The sequence below is a fragment of the Mirounga angustirostris genome, unplaced genomic scaffold (genome assembly GCF_029215605.1).
Source record: "Mirounga angustirostris isolate CCGP_5_RB_7025 unplaced genomic scaffold, mMirAng1.0.hap1 SCAF_17, whole genome shotgun sequence".
NCBI classification, from domain to species: domain Eukaryota; kingdom Metazoa; phylum Chordata; class Mammalia; order Carnivora; family Phocidae; genus Mirounga; species Mirounga angustirostris.
Window position 1 is genome coordinate 49,132,999 of NW_026991725.1, and position 23,708 is coordinate 49,156,706.

General features: G+C 47.4%; 2 protein-coding genes across 2 annotated transcripts in view; one reads left to right on the forward strand and one right to left on the reverse strand.

The window, feature by feature from the left end:
- Positions 1-253: 253 nt before the first annotated feature.
- On the reverse strand, positions 254-15,073 carry GSG1L2 (GSG1 like 2). Its single transcript, XM_045888158.1, has 5 exons — positions 14,764-15,073; positions 6,453-6,500; positions 5,235-5,387; positions 3,348-3,459; positions 254-512 (listed from the first exon to the last, which is right to left on the reverse strand). The coding sequence occupies exons 1-5, from the start codon at positions 15,071-15,073 to the stop codon at positions 254-256; spliced, it is 882 nt and encodes a 293-aa protein (XP_045744114.1).
- A 3,322-nt stretch (positions 15,074-18,395) lies between these two features.
- Positions 18,396-23,708, forward strand: part of GLP2R (glucagon like peptide 2 receptor) — a 50,528-nt gene continuing 45,215 nt past the window's right edge. Inside the window, exon 1 of the mRNA XM_045890279.2 lies at positions 18,396-18,512. Coding sequence (XP_045746235.1) covers positions 18,396-18,512 — 117 coding nt within the window. The remainder of the gene's footprint in view (positions 18,513-23,708) is intronic.

Below are 23,708 nucleotides of genomic sequence, written 5' to 3' on the forward strand. Positions count from 1 at the left end.
ATGAAAGCTTGAGATGCTCATTTATACTAGAGTGTCAATGGTTGATATCTTCTGTAAGCGTAATCTCACTTAAAGACACTGACATTTTACCAGGAATCATTAGCTGAAGCCAAAGCTGTTTAATAAAGGGTAAGATGGTGGGTAGAAAGTTTACCTGGACCACAGCCTTCTGAAGCCCACCCCAGAGATGTTCATTGCGGACATAAGTGTCTGGCTTGCCTGTCTGTGCAGATTTGACATCCACAAGCACTGGCTAGCACATGGACACTTTGCCTGGGTCATTTGGTGGCAGGTGCTCTGACACACTCACGAGGGCATGCCTGTCAGGGCTGGGAGCAGCTTTTGTTTCCCAAACACTTTCCAAAGCCTTGGGTTCTGGGAAGTTTTGCTGAGAGTGCCGACTGCCCTTCTGTATCCTATGCTTCTCTATGAACTCCAGGCGGGCTGCTGTGTATCTGTTCATGGCCATGACCGACACAGCCATGCAGAGGGCAAAGGAAACCCACGCGAGGCTGTCAACAAAAGGCACAGTTAGGAAGGAGCAGGAAAGAGGCTGTGGTTCCAGGGTTTCCTGCTGGTGGTCAGTCTGGTGAAAAACCAGCGCCTCTTTCCACCCAATTTGGACCTGGCCTTTGGATCACAAGTTTCAGAGACCAGCCAACAGTGTTGTTGTAGCCCAGTGGTTAAGAGAACGGACTCCGGGGACATTGTGCTAAGTTTGCACTGTGGGTTTGCCCCTATGTCTTATGAGCTGTGCACTCTTGAGCTGGTGACTTCATCTCTCTGGATCAGGTTCATCATCTGCAAAACTTGACTAATAGTAACACCACACACAGGGTGGTTGTGAGGAATTCAATGAACTAATGCTGGGAAGTACTCAGCATAGTATCTGCTAACATACCAGTGTTGCTTTTAGTTGTGGTGGTGGTTGGCTCTAACCCAGGGCACGACATTGGTGTTGTTACTTTCTATCTCTACCCTCTGGAAGCCTGTTGCATTCTGATATGATGATCTATACTTTTCACCTTCTATGGAACCCAGTGGAATGGTTGCTGAGAAACAACCTCTGCCAACTGGCATTTGTGTGTTTTCAGGGGGTGAAATTCCCAGGTAAAATAGAAGTCCCCTTATCCGATTACCTACAAAGAAACCTACCCATAACTAATTTCTAAGCCCACTCTAGAGTTTCCAGTCATCCTTAAATATAACTTGACATCAAAGATACCAACATCTAGGGGAAAGGCCCAACAGTAAACAGAAAAAAGCGGGGGGGGGGGCATCTAAAGAAAAGAGATAGCACAAGGAACAGAAGAAAACAGCAACCAGAAGAAAACCCTTTGATCATTATCTACAGAGAGATATGAGAAGATGGTGCATGAACAAAGCAAGATCAGGATATATGAAAAAGGAACAACCAGAAAACAAGAAAGACCTTTTGGAAATTCAAGTAAGATCCAAATAATAATTCAATAGGAAGGTTAGATGACAAAGAGAGGAACATTTTCAGAAAAGATTACAAAAAGAAGGAGCTAGAAAATGTGAGGGATACGATGACATTTAGATGATTAATCCAAGAGTCTCGATATTGAACTAACAAGAAGTTTCTAAAGAGAACAGAAAGCTAAGGAATGGAAATAATCAATGAAATAATAACAGAAAAATCCCCAGAATTCTAGGACATGAATATTCAGATTGAAGGACCAATCAAGCACAGGAAAGAAGAATGAAAGTGAATGAAAGACTCCAAGGTGCATTATCCTGACATTTCTGAACACCAGTAATAAAGAGTAGAAAACACCAGCCTACTTATAATGGAACATGAATCAGAAGAGTATGGAACTCTTCCCAGAATCAGTAAGTTCTAGAAGGAAATGGAACTATGCCTTCACATTTTTCAGGGAAAATGATTTTCAACAAAGGATTCTACACTCTGCCAAACTATCAATCAAATATGGAGCATCGAATAAGTACCTTTCCAAATATGCAAGAAATAAAATAATTTCTCTATCATTGGGGGATGTGCCCCCACAAAATGTGAATGCAAAATAAGTAAGATAATGATATGGAACCTAGGAAACAGCTCTCCTGTACAAAGGAGTGGCAAAAGGAAGTGTCATGTGACATGCCTCAGAATAGCCGTCCCGAGTGGAGAGAAAGATGGGGGGCTTTGGTGGGGCTAGAGGAGTGGGTTAGGGAAAGACAGAATTGAGAGATTGCTATGTTTATGCTATTTGATTTTTTTTTAAAGATTTTATTTTTAAGTGATCTCTGCTTGATCTCAAACTCACGACCCTGAGATCAAGAGTTGTGTGCTCTACAGAATGAGCCATCCAGGTGCCCCTGTTTAATACTATTTGATTTTTAAAAACTATTTGCATCTATTTCTTTGATTAAGAGTTAAGTAATTACAAGTAATTGGAAACGAAACAAAATGATATTGGAAACAAATAGACCATTCTACAGATTCCTTTGATGTTTGGGATCTACTTCAACCCACAGCATCAGTTGACTATAGTTGTTGGCCCACCTGACAGTGATCTGAGCTCTAGTGCAGCTGGGTTCTCCACTGTGGGTAGCATCAGTGACGTCACCTCAGAAACAATGACACCTGTCTGGAAGGAGGCAACTAAAGTGACACACAGGTCGAGGGAATGGTGTGATGCTACAAAGAAATGTTTGTAAAAAAAAAAAAACTTCTTCAGGTTGAGACACAAACTGGGAAGAGTACAAAATCTAATAAATCATGCGGGTAACAGTATATGGACATGTTCACCAAACTCCAGAACGGTAAGATGAGGGAGTAAACCTAGAATGTGTTATTTGTTTTACAAAGAGAAAAGTAACATAAGAGATTGTTATACAGGATGAAAATGTACGTGTGTGTGTGTGTATAAAACTGCCGCTGTACTTCGGAGATCCATATCAAAAAGAACCGCTGTGATCTTATATGGCATGGCTGAGTCTTTCCGTTAAGAGACAGAACTTTTATGTCCTGGCTTTGTCCATTAGAAACTGGGGCTGGGTCTCCCAACACTGAAGTATTTACTAGGCATTATTACTCGGGACTCTCCCCCCAGCTGTGTTTAAGAATGGAATAACATCAGTGTCTCCGTGGCTTGAGGACTTGACTCTGGGTCAAAGATTTTACCAAACCTAATCTCTTTAAATGCCTATGAATGCATGAGACAAGTATCATCCCTTCACAGAGGAGAGAGCGGGGCTACAGAATGGTTAAGAAATTCATCCAAAGTCAGATGGCGGAATGATGGCCAAGGTCCGTAGTCCTATAAAACCCGTGTGCATCCCTGACAGCCCGTCAGGACTTGAGGACCACAGCCAGAACTCACCAGTAGGACCAGCCGTAGTCCCACGTCTGAGGCTTCCAATCTTCTGGTCCAAGGTTCACAGTGATTTGAAAAATGGTTGTGTACATCATGTGGGCCACCATGCTGAGAAGCCCTGCATAAGGAGAGCTCTGTGAGCCAGAGTTAGGAATGGAGTTTCTCTACCTTATGTGAGTTGGATGAAAGAAAGCCAGTAGCATCCTCCTTGAGTCCTTTCAAGCTGCCTTCATGTTTCACATATGCACTAATTCCTTATTTTCATGAATTCGCACAGTGGCCAGGTAATTCCTCCCATGATGAACTCTCCCCAGTCTATAATACCCCTGTCTCCCTATGCTCAGAGGCTCCGATGTTCCATTCTCTCTTTCCCAGCACAGATGAGGGGTCCTTGAGCTACATTTGGCCTGACGCCACATTCTACAGTCTTCTGTCATGTTATTCTTTTTCATGTGGATGATTTGCTAAGGCTTCAACACTGGGATACTTTAGATAAAAATCTGAGCATGTTCTGGCCACACTAGACTCACGTGGCAGTATTCAGGAGGAACAGAAATCAGCTGCCAAGGGGATTTTCTTTCCTTTGTAAGTGTCTTGGTTTTTTTGCCTGGAGACCCCCGAAGACTTTTTTCCCCATAGGTTTGGAGGATATGTTGAGGGTTTGAGTGCACTGTGTCTATTTTTCCAGGTACTTGGAGGGAGCTTTCTATATAGAGAATTTGGTCTTCTGTTCAAGAAAGCTTTCTTGAATTTTACTTTTAAACCCTAGTTGTTTTGTTGTTTTGTCTTTCTTTTTGCAGGGACTCTAATTACACATATGGTGTTTTAATTTAATAAATGTATGGCAAATGGTGGCCAGTTAGGGATTGGCTTCAGGGGTCCAAATAGAAATAGTTTTAATTGTTGGGGCAATTATATGTTAATAGGGCTGGCTGAAGTCTTTGTGATGTAAATCCTCAAACATTTTACCTGACATTGTGTTCGCAGATCCCAATGATCAGACATCCGGAAAGAAGCCTACTCTCATGATCCTGGGGGGCTCTCGGGGATGCCAGAACCTGGGGAAGAGTCTCCAAGAGTCCATGGCCTGCCTCTTTGCTATGAAGATCCATAAATTGGATTTTATCATCCTAGTCACTGGTGATAAGGCTTGGGAAAGACACCTGACACTTACCAGCACAGAAGTGAGCTCCCAGTTGGGCTGATGCACTATTAACAGAGCTTCAAGTATCGGGACAGAGAATCGAAGGAAGTCATTTGTTTGGGGTTCTTCTCTTGATGGAAAGGCCAACTCAGGAGACCAAATGAAGTTGCTCTAAAAGTTGCTTGGAGGACACAGAAGAACCCCACCCCCCAAAAAGGGTGTTCTTCGTTCTTATATGTACACCAAACTTGGATGATGATTTTTAACAAGTGACCATTTCTTGCATTCTTACTACATACTAGGTGCATTCTTACCTAGTCATCACCATAGTCTCTTGAGAGAGCTGGCTCAGAGAGGTTGAGTGACTTGCCTGGGGCCACACAACCATTAGGTAGCAGGGATTTGAACCCAGGCAGAATTTTTCATGCACAACCACCCTACTAAATTAGGCAATTTCTGTTCTCAGAGCCAGTGTATCTCCTTCCCAGAGTTGTGATAAAGACACAGTAAGACATTTTATTCTCCAAGCCCCATGCCTACCCCATTTCTTTTCATCAGTCACCCAAAGCATCATTGCTTTCCCCGCAATGGGGTTAACTCAGCGACTTCTCCGGTAGACCAGCCAGCTGTCTTGATGAACTGGCCATCGACAGAAAAGAGCCAGCCTGCACTTTGGCTGAAGCTCTGTCCCTCCGACTGGGGCAGGGTGCGGGGAGTCAGCCTGTCTGAATACTGCTGTGGGCAAGTACCTGCGAGCACCATGAGGATGGCCACAGATGCGTCCACCCTGAGCCAGTGGAGCCCAGAGCCATGATAACTCACTCTGGAGCCCAGGAGGATGGCACTTGTCAACAACAGAAGGATATTCAGGATTTCAGCCCCAATGGACAACCACAGAACACCTGCAAAAATGTGAGAATGTCAGAGATGTTGAGCACTGAGAATTCAGAAGTACTGCCATGTCTAGCCCTTTGATTTAGTTCACTTCTAAAACAAAAGAAATAAATAAAAATTTAAAAATAAAAACCAAACACCAAGGGGTAAAAAAACCACAGCTATGTCTGTTGAATCTTGAAAGTTGGCAGTCACAGAGGGCTCCTTGGTGTTGAGAGAGGATTGTGTAAATATTGTCCTTTGCTGGGAGGGAAAAGAAATAGAATAAGAGTCTGATGTGAAGACACGAGAGATGCTGGGGGTCTTTATTCTCTAGCTCCACAGCTAATGTCTTGTTTAGATTTCACCAGAAGACTTTGTCTTTTTAAAGAAGATACACACACTTAAACAAGAGGACAGAGATGTCTGAGAGTTTAAGAGCCCTGGTTAGAGATCCCAAAACCTTGTTTGTTTCTATGTGAGCCAATTATTTGCCCTCTGGAGGGGATCCCACCTGAGGCTCCAGGGAACTGTGTTGGAGGTGGGGGCGAATGGGTCAAGAGGACAGGGAGGGAAGCTAATGTTTCTGGAAGTCCTCCAGTAGAGCAAGCTAGGGGCTGGGGACCCAGCAGTGGATGAAACAGGCATGATTCATGCCTTCACAAAACCTTTATCCCAGCTGGGGAAACAGATACGGAGAAAGTCATCGCGGATTTGATGAGTGTTATGGAGACAAAGTGCTGTAGGCAGTGGTGGCTGGAGCTCATCTCTTCCCAGCCCTGCATTTACCTTGTATTAGTAGTTTGCAGTGAGCCACGGCGGGATTATTCATACCCTGGAAAACAGCTAACACTACCCGTCGGGGCTTCCCACCGGCAAAATGGATGGTTTGACATTTTCCAGCACCACTGACTATAGGGCATGTGGAGAGAGCCAGCGGTTCTAGCTTCTGGATTTGACTTCATGGGAAAACCATAAATATCTCTCTCCTCTTTTCCTGCGTCCCAACAAAAACAATAAAAGTTATCCAAATTATGGACAGAAAAAATTATCCAAATTGTGGCTGGTGGACAGAACACGAGTAAGGTATTTACCTTGTTCTTCAGCTGGTATTATACTCTGGAAACTCCTACACTTTTCACCTAGAACACAAGGAGAATATAGTCATAAGTAGGAGTAGCTGTGACAGTTAGCGACGGACTGTGTTACTATCTATCCCTGGTCATGTTGAACAAGGATTGGGGAACGTGGCAGATTGCTTTATTGTTCATAGACGTGTAGTGCCCCCCACCCACCCTACGGGAGCATGATTCAATCCCATCCCATCCCGTGAGTCCAGGCTTGGCCATATGACTTTCTTTGGCCAGTGAATAGGGAGCTGCTGTGAGATGCGTCACTTCTGGTCAGAAGCTTTAAGAGCCAATGGACTGCCCACTGGTTCTTGTTTCCCTGCCTCTGTGATCACAGAAGAACACGTCTGGATGGAGTGTCTATCAGCCTGGGTCCCTGAATGGCTGTGGGGAGCCACAAGGGCTGTGGCTCACCCCTTGCCGACCTGAAAAATCCACACAGAATGAACTAGAAATGAATTTGTTGACTGAAACCACTGGGATTTGGGGGTTGTTTGTTACTGCAGCATAATCCAGCCCATCTGGACAGATACTGCGAGCCTGAGACCAGGGGTTCTCAACTTCCCCAACAGCATCCGTTATGGTGTGAGCCTCAGATAGTTTGTTTCCAGTTAGAGGGAAAGTAACAAAGTTGGTATTGATTTTTTTAATGTGTTTTTATTTATTTATTTATTTTTTATTCTTATGTTAACCCCCATACATTACATCATTAGTTTTAGATGAAGTGTTCCATGATTTATTGTTTGTGCATAACACCCAGTGCTCCATGCAGAACGTGCCCTCCTCAATACCCACCACCCGGCTAACCCGTCCTCCCACCCCCCTCCCCTCTAGAACCCTGTTTGTTTTTCAGAGTCCATCGTCTCTCATGGTTCGTCTACCCCTCTGATTTCCCCTGCTTCATTCTTCCCCTCCCGCTACCTTCTTCTTCTTCTTTTTTTTTTTCCTTAACATATATTGCATTATTTGTTTCAGAGGTACAGATCTGAGATTCAACAGTCTTGCACAATTCACAGCGCTTACCAGAGCACATACCCTCCCCAGTGTCTATCAGGTATTGATTTTTAAAAATGAATTAGAGCAGGGGTTCCTGGATGGCTCAGTCGGTTAAGCATCCAACTCTTGATTTCGGCTCAGGTCATGATCTCAGGGTCTTCCTGGGCTGCCAGGAACTAAAACAGGGCAAGGCAGGGCACAGATCATTGCCTCTTCAAAGGAATGGCTCTCTTGTCCCTAAAACAGGTTCGGGAGTCCCTGCAGTAGCCTCGCTTTGAGGATTTAATGACATAATACGCACTGAAATCGCACTGAAATAAATGAGTTCCGCTGGGCCCTATTTGCATGTGACTAGCACCCATCATTATTAATTACAATAGACTCTAAGTACCCTGAGGGCCAGGATCACGGCACCTGCCTTTGCTGGAAGTTTTCAGGGACAGAAATAAGCTCAGGGGAGCATCTTTCGACTGTGGAAATTACTTCTTCGGAGGAGGAGAGAAAATCCCAGATAAGTCCCCTATTCAAGAGCCTACTGTGGCTCCTTATTCCTCCAGCACTGAGTCAAAATTCCTCTTCTTTTATGGCCAGCCTCCTCTCCCTGTCCTCCCAACACTGAGCCCTTCCCTTGGCTTCACTTTCCACCTGGTCAGGCTCACGCGGGAAGGATCCTATGCATGAGCAGGTGCACATTCGTGGCAGTGCTTGTCTAAAGACCATAATCCTTGAGATTTGCCGTGCTTGTCCTCATGAAACTCCAAGTGCCCTGGGGCCTCATTGCTTTGCACGTCTGCAGTGCACCTCTGCTGGGCTATAGGAGAAAGAGGAACAAAGCCTGGGTTTATGATACAGCCATTTGCTTGAGCCGCACTGCTGGGATACATTCTCACCTGTCACATAACCATCCACAACAAACATTTTACACAGCTGGGGTGAGGACGACAGCCTTGGGGACCCATCTGCCGATCTAAAGCCACAGTGGCCTCTTCAGCTTTATAATTAAGTCAACTTTGGATTGAGGCGATGGGTCCGTTCTCCTCGCAGATTCTGTGATTTGAGGCAGTGGCTGTGATGTTATGGTCACAGTCCCCCAAATTTGTCCACGTCCCCCTGGTTCTACCAAGGAGGCCCCCACAGCATGGGGGGGGGGACATCTCTACATTCACACGCTGCTCTCAGAGAGACTTCATACTCTAAACCTCGCTCTCTTCATCTGTGAAATGGGTGTCATACAAGTCCTCCAATGAGAAAGTTTGCAAGTATTTGATGAACTGCCTGACACTTTTTTTTGGGGGGGGGGGAGTGTTTCATTATCCATAAAGGCAAGTACCCATAGTCTTTGACAGATTTGGAGGCCAGGCTCAGACAGGTTGGTAGAGTCAGAATCGGAGACTGGGCTCTCCCACCTGAGACTCCATATCCTTTTGCACAGCACCACCTGCTGTCTTTCTACATAATGCATGGGGGAGTAATTGTCTATGTTGCCTTCCCAAGAGGACTGCCCTTTGTCACAGGAATAAAGAGGGGGCCAGGTACAGAACCAGGGGCGGGGCGAAGAGAAAGTGGAGGCCAGCCAAGGAGATTAGGAGAATTCACCAAAGCTCTGAAGTCTGAGGTCAGCCTGGGCAAAGAGTCAGGCCGTAGTGAGCCCCTGATTAATCTGAATCCTCAGAAATGGTGTTCCTTTTGAATGAGGCCAGCAGGATTAAAAGGAAAAATCTTCATAAATCCCATGAAGCCAGAGAGGCGGGTGTTACATAGCTCGGTGGTAAGGGCTTCACCAGCCAAGCGGGGAGACAAGCCAGCTTGGGACACGGCGGCCAGGTCCCCCGCACTGGGCTCTCGCATCCCCGTCTGCTCATCCTCCACTCCCACCGCCCATGGGGTGCCCAGGCCCCTCTGTCCTTGACCTTTTGGGAGTTTAGCAGAACAGTGAAGAATTGGAAACCAGCACATTTTTTTGACTCATCACTTCGCCATTTCAGAGGAGGGAATCAGAGGTGCCGCCCCCCTTGAAAGATATCCTGGCAGCAGGAATGGGGATAGGAAGAGGTGGCTTGAGCAGGGGATGTCCCCAAATCACACTCCAGGCAAGGGCTCCCTGGAGGGTCAGCTTTTGCAGGGAGGGAGATGAAGCTGATTCAGAGGGAAAACATTCACGAGGCCTCATGGTGCCGCAGAGCTGGGGGTGGATGGGCTTCCCGAGGCCCCTTTCCTGGGCTTATTTGGATCAAGGGGTACTCTCTCCAGGCTGGAGTGCTTACTGGTAGGTCTCCTGAGCAGCCCGCGCCCCTTCTGACCCTCTCTCCGAGCACCATTTGGGTGCCTTCCCATTCACCTCCAGCTATAATCCTTTTCTTTCATGTACCCCGAATCTCCCAGGCACTTGTGATAAATTACACTAAGAGCAGATGTTTGTGTGGAGTGATCTTTAACTGGGGGCCCCAGGCTATATTCTGCTACAGACATACTTTCTCGGGCCGATGCAATGTTTTCAAGATACTTTTTTTTTTAAGATTATTAATTTATTGGGGCGCCTGAGTGGCTCAGTCGTTAAGCGTCTGCCTTCGGCTCAGGTCATGATCCCAGGGTCCTGGGATCGAGCCCCGCATTGGGCTCCCTGCTCAGCGGGGAGCCTGCTTCTCCCTCTCCCACTCCCCCTGCTTGTGTTCCCTCGCTCGCTCTCTCTGTCAAATAAATAAAATCTTTAAAAAAAAAAAGATTATTAATTTATTTATTTGAGAGAGAGAGATTGAGTGGGGGGGAGGGGCAGAGAGAGAGAATCCGAAACAGACGCCCTGCTGAGTACGGAGCCTGATGTGGGGCTGGATCCCACGACTGCAAGATCATGAGCTGAGCTGAAACCAAGAGTCAGAGGTTCAACCGACTGAGCCACCCAGGTCCCCCTTCAAGATACTTTAAAACTGGGAATTTTCACATGGAAATACAAATATCTTACTTCCGAGAAATCAGAGGTTCTGACAACACCGAGCGCTTAAGTCCATGTGGCCATAAAGCTGAACTGAGCAAGGGGCTGACCCCTTGAGTTGGGGATGAGGTGTCAAGGTCATTGACATTCCCTGATGGCCTTGCTCCATTCGCTTCTGTTACCACTTTCTGTGGGCATTGTTTTTCGACCTGTGATGAATATCTTTTGTTTTATTCTCTTGTATGTTTGCTATTATTTAATAAAAACTTAATTCTAAACTTTTTGCTCTGGGGGCATCTTGTAACATGTGAAGGTGATCACGTTTCTCTTAAAGGAAAAAAAAAAGGTGTTCTGGGGAAGATGTCCTCTTCTTGGTTCTTAATAAAGTGATGACAATATTTAGAGACTGTGGTTTACCCAGACAACATTATTATAATAGGAAACATATTAAAATGTGAGCAGAGGTTTCTTGGATTGATGGATACAAATGTACTCATTGGCAATTATAAGACAATTGCTTTTCGGTCAAGTTTTGGGCATGTTTGGGGGGGAACAGGGAGTCTGGGTTAAGAAATCTGAGCTCTATGTCTTGCTCTACTAGAATCTAACTGTTCAGTCTTCGAGGGGGCACTTCTGCCTCTAGATCTCGGTTTTCCCATCTATAAAATGCACCTCTTGTTTTAGGTAAGTCTCTCACAAAGAATGTTCCTCCGAGCAGACTCTTTTTCTGGGGTCAACTAATTTTGGGAAACCCTGGGATATGTAATACATAGTAAACAGACTTCTTTATTGTGAGACTTCTTAGAAATGTTAATATGTTAGTGTGCATTGCGAATTTTCAAGAAGAAAATGTAATATGCAACATTTTCCAATTTTTTTGACAATCGAGAAACTTTTTATTTAATTTTACAAAAAGCATCTCAAAAAGCATCTCTTGGGGGGGGTGTCATCTTTGAGAAAATCCAGTGAGGCACTTGTTAAAGCCTCTTTCTGGCTTGACATCAAGTATATATGATGCACATAAATCCAAAAGGGGTCAAGAATGACACTCTTTATTTCTACTTGGCTTTGTGCATGAATCACTGAGAACCTCAACCCTCCTTAGAATTCAGCCTGTGTTCCTGACAATATATTTAAAAACCTTTTAGTGGTGTGATCCATGAGAAGGTGGTGTGTGTGTGTGTGTGTGTGTGTGTGTGGGTAGTAAACACACCCTGCGTTAGCAGAAGTGCCAAGGAGACTCCTGGTCTCTAGAGGAAGAAGTTTGAAAGACCCTCACACAGCCATTGGTCCCTGTTTTAGGTCGAGAAGGCCCCCTCCCCCGACCTGGTAATAGTTTTTTATCAGAAAGCTCAGGGACAGTTTACATCATCTATCTGCACAGTGTTTGTGTGAGTATGTCAGGCATGTGCCATACGCCAGAAGACAGTTTGCACCTGCTTCCAGCCCTGCCTGAAGCCCCTAGCTTTGACATCATTTAAGAGATGAGGCTTCCAGTCCCTGAAAAGCCCAGACTTCCCTTGAGTCCAACCCCTGCAGAATCCTTTCTCCCAGTTCCCTGGTCATTGGGGAAGCAGCTCCCAACTGTCTAATTTTCTAATTCCCGCCCTCAGGTTCAGGTTCCACTGTGACCCAACCTCCCCTAACATTACAGAAGCTTCTAATGTTCCTCAATTAGGTTATTAGGTTTTTCTTTCCAGGGAACATTGTCTTGCTCAGTTCCTTGTCCTGGAGTGACCGTGACCTTGTGTTGCAGGGGAGGAGAAGCTGCCTCAGGTGACACTGAAGAGCCATGTGAGTTAAATTCTTCCATGTGAGTTAAATTCTTCCACCCTGCCTTGTGTTCTAATGCAAATACCAGAACTGTTCTGCCTCAGAACTTTGCTCACTCTGTCCTGTCTGCCTGGAATAATCTCAGCCCTAATCTCCATCTATTAAAATCATAGTCCTGCTTGGAGGTCTGGGTACCGTGGCCACCTCCTTTATGAAGACTTCGCCATGCCCAGAGCTGTAAGGAACTTCTCCGTCCTTTCTATTCCCATATCATAGATCAGTCTTTGTGATAACTTATCATCTTTTTCCTTGTTTTAGTTTCATCTCAGGTCTCACCACTGTGGCTCACTCGTCTTTCTATCCTTCCATTCTCCTAGCACATTCTTCCTGTGCTTAACAAGGAAATGGCTTTTAGCAAATTTATTCCATGCTGCTGTGAGTGCCCTCTTTCCAGAGGGCTTTGCTGTACCCTGGGTCATGTTTCTCTGACTTTGGTGTGTGTCTTAATCACCAGGGGAGCTTATTAGAAATACGGATAACACCAGATGGAAAGGAGAGCTGAGAGGAATAAAAAGCAATGCTATGAGGATGAGAAAAGAAAAGGCAATTAGGAACTCTAGGAAAAGCAAAAAGCTGTACAAGAAATTTAATGTAATGATAGCACCTCTTTGGTTCTGTGATGAACAATATTTATATACTCTAAATAAATTATTGGTTTATTGATTTATTAGGAAGATGGCAGAACAGGTGTGGGATGTGGTCGTATGAGAGATTTAGCCTTATCTATTATGACAGGAACTCAATAAATAATGTCTAACATGAAGACAGCACATGTTTTTTGAAACATGGAAGCAAATACCAGAAGAAACAACTAAGCTAAAAGTGGTTTCCCTGAAGGGTGGGATTAGGTTATGAAGCTGGAAGGCAGCAGGGGACTGTTGGTTTTCCTTATAAGCGTTTCAAAATGATTTTATCTCTTATCCACGTGTAAATATTACCTTGGTTAAACATATTTTTTAAAAAAGGACTGTAGATTTTTAGACACCATCCAAGACCTACTGAATCAGAATCTCCAGGGCTGGGCACCTGGATTTGTATTAACGTCCTGGGCGACTATCATACACAGCAAACATTTGATAGCCCGTGTGATGCTTACATGCAGCTCTGGAAAATGAAGTAGGCAGTCCTCAGATGGGGACTTGGAAGGGAGTGGAAGTCTCCAAGCAACTTGCCTATGGGTTTGGTGGCCATAGTTTCCAAACTGAAAATCTGAGACTGCCTTTGGTGCTTTCCAGAATGCGGGATCATGAGCCTCCTGCGCCTGTTTGTGGAGGTAGAGAGAGCAGACTTATAGGAAGATAGCTGCACTCCCCAGAGGACAGGGGTAGGGAGGTGCTTCTGGTAGGCTTATCTCTAGGTACTGTGGCAGTGTATGAGCCATACTTAAAGCAAAGGCCATTCACACTGACTGGGACATGAAGAAGAGTAAGACTAGGCACTGCCCTTCTGTGGCCCCCACTGGGACAGGATGGAGAGGGGTAAGCAGCATATCAGAGGGTTCCTACTTGGAGTCTTTTACTTAGACCTCAGGAATAAACCACTAATGCTATGAGGATGGGAAAAGGCAGTTAGAAACTCCAGGGAAAGTAAAAAGTCAAGAAATTTAACGTGTTAAGCCCAAGATCAAGAGAGAAAAGGGGCTGGGGGGGCTCTCCTTTCCACCTTGAGGGGTGTGCTTTCCTAGCAGGAAGGGAAGAGCATCCTGGCCCCAAGCATGGGCTTGGGTTTGCGGCCAGGCTACCTGACATTGGGGAGTCCAGGTCCTCCTTCCTCTGTTCCTTAGGAGGTAAAAAAAAATTTTTTTTCTGATATATAAGAGCTCCAAATATCAACCCTTCCCCTCCCTCTTCTCTCTCCTCTCTCCCCCTCCCCCATTTCCCTCACCACCATTCTGCCAAACCCACAGAAGCTCAAAAGATCAGAGCTTCGTAATAATACGGTGAGAAAGGGGTTGGGCTTACCAGCCATGTGACCTGAAACTCTGAGCCTCAGTTTCCTCATTTGTGAGCTGCGAAAACAATACTACTCTGTAGGGTTATTTCAAGGGTTTCCAGAGACAAAGGTCTAGCTTGTTAAGGAATCTTACTTCTGGTAGCTGCTCCACAGAGGGAGTTCCCTTCCCACCGATGATGATAAAAGTCAGTTTTCTAAGAGAACCTGCCATTCCAGGACCCCTTTAAAAGTGCAAGGACACAGTAGAGTGCGACAGGGCCACTTCGGGTTCTCTAGGGATCGGGTAACAGTAGCAAATGGTAAAAGCGAGTGTTTATTAACACATCGCAGCAAGCACTGTTGCAAGACCGTGAACGCAGTCATTCAGTCTTTATAATGACTCTGGGTCACGAGCACCGTTATCCTTCCTATTTTACAGCCGAGAAAACAGGCTCAGAGAGGTGAAGAAGCTTGCCCAAGGACACAGAGGCAGTCAGTGGCCGGGCTGGGACTCAGAGCCGGGTAGCACAGCTCCAAAGCTTCCTGCACCTGTCACCCACCCCTGTCCCCTGCGGCCGTGCTTACCTGCGCTGCCGAGGCCCTCCTCACAGGACTGCCAGAGCCCCACGTGGAACCTGCACTGGATGAACTTGTCGTCCCCCGTCTCCCAAATGTACTGGACAGCCTGGCTCCTGTTGTCCCTCCTGCCACCGCTGCTGTGGCCCCCGATGAAGTGAATGCAGTGCATCCTGCCCAGCTGGTCCCGGCACAGAGGCTTCGCCACCCTCCGGGTCCCCTCGCACCAGTGGGTGCTGCCCATGGCGGCGAGGGAGAAGGCCAGGGCGAGGCAGACGGGGAGGAGGGTCAGCACCTGCTGCCGCCTGGCCCTGTCCATGGCTGGAGGAGGCGTGTGGCATCGGGATGAGCAGCGGGCCCCCTCCCTGCCTCCAGATGCTACCCGCCCCTCTCAGCCCTGCCATCTGGCACCCTTACAGGCTTCTCTCATGTCCCCCGGGGGGGATCCTGGGTGCCCCCCAGCATGTGGCATCTGTGGCCTGAGAAGCCACAGGAGAAAGCACAGAGTGGGGACAAATTCCCATCAGCAGAGCCGGCCCTTCAGTCCTCCCCAGGGAGAGGGTGCGCAGGAGGAGGTTGGCTCTCTGGTTTTGTCTTTTTCAACCTGGGGTAAAATATGCAGAGGATGAAATTTACCCTGGTGACCATTTTTTTTTTAAGATTTTATTTATTTATTTGAGAGAGAGAGAATGAGAGACAGAGAGCACGAGAGGGAAGAGGGTCAGAGGGAGAAGCAGACCCCCTGCTGAGCAGGGAGCCCAATGCGGGACTCGATCCCGGGACTCCAGGATCATGACCTGAGCCGAAGGCAGTCGCTTAACCAACTGAGCCACCCAGGCGCCCGGTGACCATTTTTCACTCTCACATTATTGTGCATCCCATCTCTAGACCTCTTCATCTCGTGACACTGGAGCTCTGCCCCTGTGAACACTTACTCCCCATCCCTGTCCCCAGCCCGGGCACCTGCCACTCTACTTCCTGTCCCTATGAATGTGGCCGCACCCGGGACCTCCTGTGAGTGGGGTCATGCAGTATTGTCTCTTTGCAACTGGCTTATTTCACTCAGCGTAATGTCCTCGAGGCTCACCCATGTTGCAGCAGGTGTCAGAATTAATTCCTTTCTAATGCTCAGTAGCCTCTCATTGTGCGGATAGACCACATTTTGTGCATTCATTCCCCTGTCCGCACTCAGGTTCCTTCCACCTTTCGGCTCTTGCGGAGGGCGCTGGTGCTTGACTGAAGACCAAGGGCGTTTGGGCAGGTGTCTGGGTGAGTCCGCCCCACCCTTGCCTTCCACATTCATCAGGGCACTCAGTGTTGGGTGCCAGAAATGCGCAATCTCACAGCCCACACAGCCTGTTCCCTGCCCAGCCCTAGAGAGACAGGGATGGCCAAGGACAACGTCCTGTTTCAGGGATTGAGAGACTCGAGGTGCGGGTAGTCTGGCCCAGGACCGAAGTGCTCTGCAGAGCAGGGGTGGGGTGGGCGGCACACACCCCGCAGGGTGCAGCATTCAGCACCGTCCTGGGGCCTCAAAAGCTGGCAGGCACAGCCCTTGGCGCCCTCACTCCTGCCCTCGCCAAGGGGGCCCTCCGGGAGTGGTGACACAGAGGGGACTACAGCCGCTTCTTGGGCAGAGGACATCGATGCAGGAGCGAGGGCAGGAAGAGTGTCACAGAAGATGTCCATGCGGCATCTGAAACACACAGGTCCTAGACTGCATATTAGCACTCCCTGAGGACCCCCAGATACACCTGCAGACATAATGGAGAATCACTGGACTGGGCCGGTAGGAGAGAAGGGCGGTGCCCTGTGGGTCACTCTGACTCTCTACTTCCTGCCGGCGCGGGCAAGGGGACACGTCCTGTGAGCGCTGTGTTTGCAGCCTTGGCCACTGGTCTTGCGGGAAGAGGATTTATCACGTCTTATCACTAGATGGCATCTGTCTAACAGCGGGGAGGTCCTGGGTGGCCCTAACCCCTCTCCCTTCAGAAAAAGAATGTTTTTGAGAATAAGTTCAAAGACATTTGCTAGAATATTCTTACCGGACAGGCATTTCCTTTGCCGGTGTGCAGCCTGGAAGACATAGTCGTTAACGTGTTGTTCCAGAATGGCTTTCCAGCCGTAAGGAAAGGATCGGAGCGTCGTTGGGCGCTCTTTGTCCTGCTATCCCAGAGAAGACCACACTGATTCCAGAGTCCGTACTATTGTCTCAGTCCATTTTCGGGGTCTTGGTTCACTATGAACATTTGACCTCTAAGGTTTAAAATCTCGCCACGTGGGGATCTTAAGATTTCCAAGGATTTCTAGGAAGCAATGCTTACTTGTTTTCCCCTAACCGTTCAGAATTCATTCACTCAGATAAGTTAGCGAAGATGAGCTCCTCTGTCCGACTTGAATGGAGAGAAAAACAAAACTAACCTAAATCCCAACAGGGTCTTCTTGTCTCTTGCCCACCTGCGTCTCAGCTGGGCAGGACCTCATCCTCCCCGGCTCTGGTCTGGAGGCTGGGAAGCTTGGACGTGGAGAGGTGGGGCCAGAAGGGCCGAGCAGAGGTTTTCAGAGACCCCGCGAGGGGCCTGCTAGAGAATAGGAATGTCGGTGGGGAGTTAAGGGAAAATCAGCACCTGACCAGGTAAGCCGCGTCAGGTGATGCTGGGTCTCCTGGCCCTGCCGTTTAGTGCTGTGGGGCCGTGGGCCAGCAACCTAACCTCTCTGCGCCTCATTCTCCCCGCTGTCCGGTGGAGAAATCCTCACACCCTCAGCCGGTTGTTGCGAGGACCGATGAAGCCGGTGGTCATGGGCTGGAAGATTCTGCACATGTGAAAGCGGTGAGCCCGCACAAATGGGTTCTTTAGCAAGCGCTGGTGGTGCTTTGCATGCAAGCCTCTGCCGGGTGGGCCGGGCGGCACAAGGGGCCACCGTGAGGTGTGTTTGACTTTCCCGCACGTCGTTTGGCTCTCGGGTAGACGGGACCTGAGTCCTGATTGGGGTTTTGCTTCAGGGCCTGGGCCAGAAGCTGCTATCTCCCTCGAACTGTTTGCATAGACAGCCCCCCTCTCCCCACCCCCCCCACGGAGGAGACCCTGCCCTTGGGGCCTTTGCAAGAAACGTGCTCCCTCGCCAAGACGCCCACCGCACAACTGGCCCGAGGCCCATCCTCTTAGCCAGTTGTTGTTCAGCAGCTGGAACCCCGAGGCTCCGGCCCGCGGGCCTCGTGCACTGAGCAGGGCTCGGGGAGCAGAACCACCGGCCGCCTGGCTTCGCCTCTGCCGAGGCAGGCTCTGGGAGCACAGCTGACTTGGGGGAAGGTCTGGGAAAAATCTCCCTGCCTTTGGGGGGGCCGGGGCGGGGGATGAGCCACTGCTGATGAGAAACCCGGGAGAATCATCGGTAGGTGGCCCTAGACGGGTTCAGACGCTCTCCGCGCGGCGTGGAGAGGGTTTGTGCAAACATTTCCCCGCTCGGTGCCGGGAGGAATGCCGGAGGGGGCCGCCTGTGGTACATCGTGGACTGTTCCAGAAAGGTGCCCGCGCCTGTGAAGTTGCAGGGGGCCGGGGGGAAAGGCGAGGCCGGCACCGGGTGGGGCAGCGCCCGGGAGAAGGAAAGGGGGACCCCCGCCCCGAGTCCGCGCGCTGCCCATGGACACCACCGCTGCCCGGGGGGCCAGGCCTCCCCCTCCCTCCAAGAAGCGCTCGCCCCCGGCCCCTGCGAGGCCCATGCTCGCCCTGTTGCTGCTGCTGGTCTCCATCAAGCAAGTAAGAGCGGTTTATGATTTGGATTGTCATGGTGCTTGCTGTTAGGGTCAGCTCTGCATCTCTTCTGATCCTAGAAGCAGTTTCGGGCTCTCGCAGGCAGTTTGGGAAATATAAAACAGTACTGAGGCAGTAATGATTAACCATAAGCCTGGTATTCAGAGATCATCGCTGTTCATATTTTGGCATATTTCCTGCAAATCCTTTTTCTGTGCGTGTTTCTGGGCAGCCGGGATTACGATGCATAAAGTGTTTTGTATCCCGGTTTCCCCCCTTTACACCATTTTATAAACATTTTCCCAGTGTCATCGCGAACTCTGTAAATAGCATTTAAACTCGTCCCATATATGCTCCTGTCTGCTTTTACAATTTTCTCAGGCCTGAGTATTTAAAGGTTGATGGACTGTGGGGTTCTTCTCTTCTTTCCTTTCTCCTTTTCCTTCCTTCCTTCTTAGTATAAAAATATAGAATGTTCATTGTTTAAAAAAATAAACATATAAAATCCAAAGAGGTATAAATACCAACTATAAATCGCTGTATTCCCACCACCCAGAAATCACCCTCATTCGCCTTTGGGGGCTTATACTTCCAGACCTTTCTCCTGCTACTTATTTACATATAGGGCCTTTTTTCCCCCCAACAAACATAAGATCAGACTGTAAATACTATCTCGCTATCTGCTTATGTCTTAAGGAAATACACTAAGAGCTAACACAAACTAACCCTTCTATTGAACACACAATGCTCTAGGGCCAGTGTTAGCTGTATCCCTCGTATTAATTCATTTCGTGCCCCTCAGTGCAGTCCCTCCTGTTAATCCCACTTACAGATGAAGACGCTTTTCTGTGGCGGCAAAGGTAGCCCCAGGGCGTGATGTTTGAGGGCTTCACGGTTGTCTTATAATGTATGTGACCAGCCTCTGCAGGTGGGCATTCTGGTACCTTGTTTGGTTTTGTTTTAAGATTTTATTTACTTGACAGATAGGGAGCACAAGTAGGCAGAGCGGCAGGCAGAGGGAGAGGGAGAAGCAGGCTCTCTGCTGAGCAGGGAGCCTGATGCAGGGCTCGAATCCAGGACCCTGAGATCACAACCTGAGCTGAAGGCAAGCGGTTAACCAACGGAGCCACCCAGGTGCCCCAGCTTGTTTTATTCTTATCCAGGGAGACTAAACTTTTGCCCCTTTTCCCATTTGAGGTTCTATTTTCATATTGGACCACGACGTGAAGGAACCCCAGTCCCATTCATCTGAGAAATGCAGGTAATGAAAGTTCTTTGAGGAAAGGTTCTCTTCCTCCTTTGGTCCATGGGTGGAGTTCATCCCTGTGTGTAGCTTTGGGATTCTAAATCCCTCCTGCCCCCACCTAGGGAGGGCCGTGGTGCCCGATCTTGTAAGTGTTCACCTCATCGGGCTTTCTTTGGTTCTAACCTGGAACCTGACAGGCAGAAAACACCTGCCAAATTCTCTGCCACCGCGTTTGTCCTCAGAACCTCTTTGGTCTGTCTGTCCTCCCGGGTGCGTCTATAACCCCAATGAGCACCCCCTACACACACTTCTTGGTTCTCGGTCTTAAATCGCATATTTTTCCTCCAGATGTTTACATTACAAGGCTTTGCTAGACTTTCATGATGGATTTTGCTCACAGACGCGTTCCCTGCACGGAATATAAATGACCGTGGCATGTTTTCTGGCAGGAAGTCTTCCTAAAATTCACTTAATGAGAGATTCTCAGGGATAGTTTAGTTTCTAAATTCGAGCAGTCCACCACCACCCCTCCTCCCCGGCTGGACTCATTTAAGTTAATTAGCAGTTTGCTTTGGGTTCAAAAAACATAAACTCTCTCTCTAAGGCTCTTTGAGAAGTGAATTTGTGGCTCTTTCCTAGATTGCCGATGGGAGCGTAAAAAGGTGCATATTTTTAAATTAAAAAAAAAAAAAAAAGCTTGGCGAGGATAGGTTGGCAGTCCATTAACAAAAGCCTTTAAAAATGTGTATACTCTATGACCCAGAAATTCCAATTGAAAGAATCTCTCCTAAGCAAATAAAGATGTGCTCAAATGTTTAATTGTGAATATTTTCAGTACAACAGCATTTATATTAGCAAGCATCTCAGCCAGTGTAAGTGTTTGATGCTGGAGGATTTGAAAACTGAATCATATCACAGTCATTCACAGAACATCACGTAGCTGTTAAAATGGTGTTTTAGAAGTATGGCTCTCGAAATGGATACATATTCACAGTGCATCTTCTGGTGAAAGCATAAAACTAGATGATTTCCTTTTTTGGTTAAAATAAAAATGGAAAGAAAAAGAAAAAAAGTAAACAGAAGCATGTGCACCGAGAGAAGAGTCCGGAAGGAGATGGTAATTTCTGATACTGAGATTATATTCCAACTTCTCCCCTTTGGGGGCTTTCTTGTAATTTTTGTTTGATTTACAGAGAGGCGAATGCCTTCTTGAACGAAGAATACAATAGAATGTATTAAAAGCAATGCACAGAAGGTCTTTTTTCCCTTTCCCTCGATCCTTCCTCAGCCAAGTTAGTCCTTGATGCTGGTTGCCTGCGCAAGGGAAAGAGGAATCAAGGTGAAGTCGATTTTTCCAGTTAGAAAACATCCATTTGTGCTATTTCCTTTCCTCCTTACCTTGTTTGGATCTGAACTTGGATTTGCCTCTTGTGTTTTTCGTGTCTTTAGGACAAGTACCTGGGAAGAGAGTCTGTTTGTCCAGCTCCCCTAGATTGACCAAATTTGGTGCTTTGTAGGGTTCCTTCTTCTCCTTCTCCTTCCCCTCCTTTTTCTTCTTCTGACCATGGCCATCAGTCATGGCAAAGGGCAGGGAAAGAGGGTTAGTCCAGGGACACAGCTCATGTGCATGACTGATTTTATTGTCTCTTCCTTCGCCAGTTCCAGTGAGGTCCCTGACAATATAAATAGCACTTTATCCAAGAAAGGGTCTTACTTCGGAGGCTTGGAGGATTCTGGAAGCTGATGATTTGGTTATCAACTTATTTGCTGAACTTGTGAAAAATAATATAGACCCAGCTATAGTCCCATTAGGATGTTTATTTTCTTAAACAACGTGTTAATAAGCTTCCATCTTGACTCTTGTGCTATAACTCAGAGACAGAAAGTATTGTGGGAGATTGAAAGTTTATTGGAAACTGAAGCCTAAGGATAAATGCCAGTTATTTCCTCCTCCTCCTCCTCATCATTATTATTACTTATGGGCTCATCCCATGGGTTCCAGATTGTGTGCTAAGTTGCCTCAAGGCACCACTCTGAGCTCACAGGGCTGCTGTAAGATATTTTAATTTTTCGAGGGAAGCAAAGAGATACATGATCTGCCAGACCCTGCAAATTACTAGCTCAAGTAGTTCACGGTTTCAGCATTAGATCACGTTCCATTCCCTTTGATGATGTTGTATCTCTGCAAAGCTGTTTTTTGTTTTTGTTTTATTTTTTTCTTGCAGTTGCTGTGATGAAAAGCAAGTACTGCATAAACATCAGTGTGGAACACGATGGTGCCCAATCCGATTCCCAAGTTTGGGAAGTTGTGCAATCTCCAGTAGGCACTCAGTTGTTAGGATGCAAATACTTAAGTTGTTTGGCCCTAACTACTCAAAAAGTGGGACTTTAGGTATTTCTTTCAGCTTGGGGTACTGTGGAAAATGATGGAGTCACTAAGGGCACCATGATTTGAGAAAGTTTGGTAACCTCTGGTCTAACCATGACTATACAGTTCTTCTTCAAAATGTTGGCCTTGTGATTCTCTGGAAAGGATGCAAAGGAGCTATTCACAGACCCCATCATGCATTCCATAGTATTCCATAGTATCGGGGGGTGGGCCATGCTGGGCAGAGGAGACAGAGAGTAGACTGGACTAATGACTCAGAAGGTGGAAGCTTACTACCCATTGGGTTCATAGGTGTTGGGGTTTTTTTTGTGGGGGTGGGGTGGGTGAGCATAGTGGTTGTGGTGCTGACTGTGTATCTGTGTGTGGGTTTGAGTGCCTTTTGGTGGAGCATCGCCCCAGTTTACACTGGGCTTCTCCACTCACTGTTGTTATACCTGTCTCACCTCATTCTTTCAGGCTGTCTACCTGGCCCAAGAAAGCATTTGAATTTGTTACCCCTTGTGAGAGGACACAAAGCCTCAAAGCCAACTGAACTGGATGATCTTATCCCAGATCACATATCTAGCCCTTCCCATGTTCATACTCCCTCTGACTCCAACCCACACCTGTTCCTCTGTTTCTTCAGCTGGAAAATGAGGACAGTAACTCCTGGCCTGTGCTAGGGGCTTGTATTCAGGGATGGAGGGCATGTCTTAGCCCTCAAGGAAAGTATGGGGTAGCGAAGAGGATGGACAAATGAACCACCAATGATATACAACATGATGGGACATAAGACTTAGTCATGTGTGGGGTCACAGGGCGCTGGGGAGAAGGGTTCCTAGCTCAAGACTTCAGTGACAGAGGTGGTCAAGTATGATCGGGGTCATTAGGCTTGAGTTGAACCTTCTGGGGTAAGCAGGGAGTGGGCCAGATGAAGATGAGGGTGGAAGGGAGGTCCAGTGGGAAATGCAAAGATGCAGAGTCACAGAGGAACATGACTGGAGTCAAGAGGCTTGGCCCCAGGGTGGCTGAGATGTGATGTCAGCTCTATAGGCCATGAGGGGAAGACTTTAGGCAGGACAGCCCTGTGGACCTATCCCTCTGGAGCAGTGTGGACAAGGCCAGAGGTGGAGGAAATGCGAGGCAGGGTTAGACAGGAGAGAGGCATAGGACAGAATCTGGTGCCTGGTTGGATGATGTGGAAGGAGGAGGAAGGAGGAACCAAGGACAACTCCTGGTTTCTGGTTTGTGACTGATGGTGCCAATACTGAGCCACTAGGGGATGAGCCTCTTTGGGATCAGAGAACGATAGGGTATGAACGTCACTCGACTTTGATAGCCAGCCAATCATACATTGTCTTATCTTTAGCAGATTCTAAGTCCTTTAGGGCAGAAACTGTGTTTTGTCCATCACTGCATCCCCTTCAATTCCTCCCTGATGCAAAGCCTCAGGTGCTCAATAAAGATGAGTAAATTGAAGAAGAGAAAACCCCTTTAAACCCCCCTGTTGTGTTAAAAACAAAACAAAACGAGTAGTACAGATACACAATTAGATGTTGTTAGACAACTCAGTTATCTGGAAAGCCCA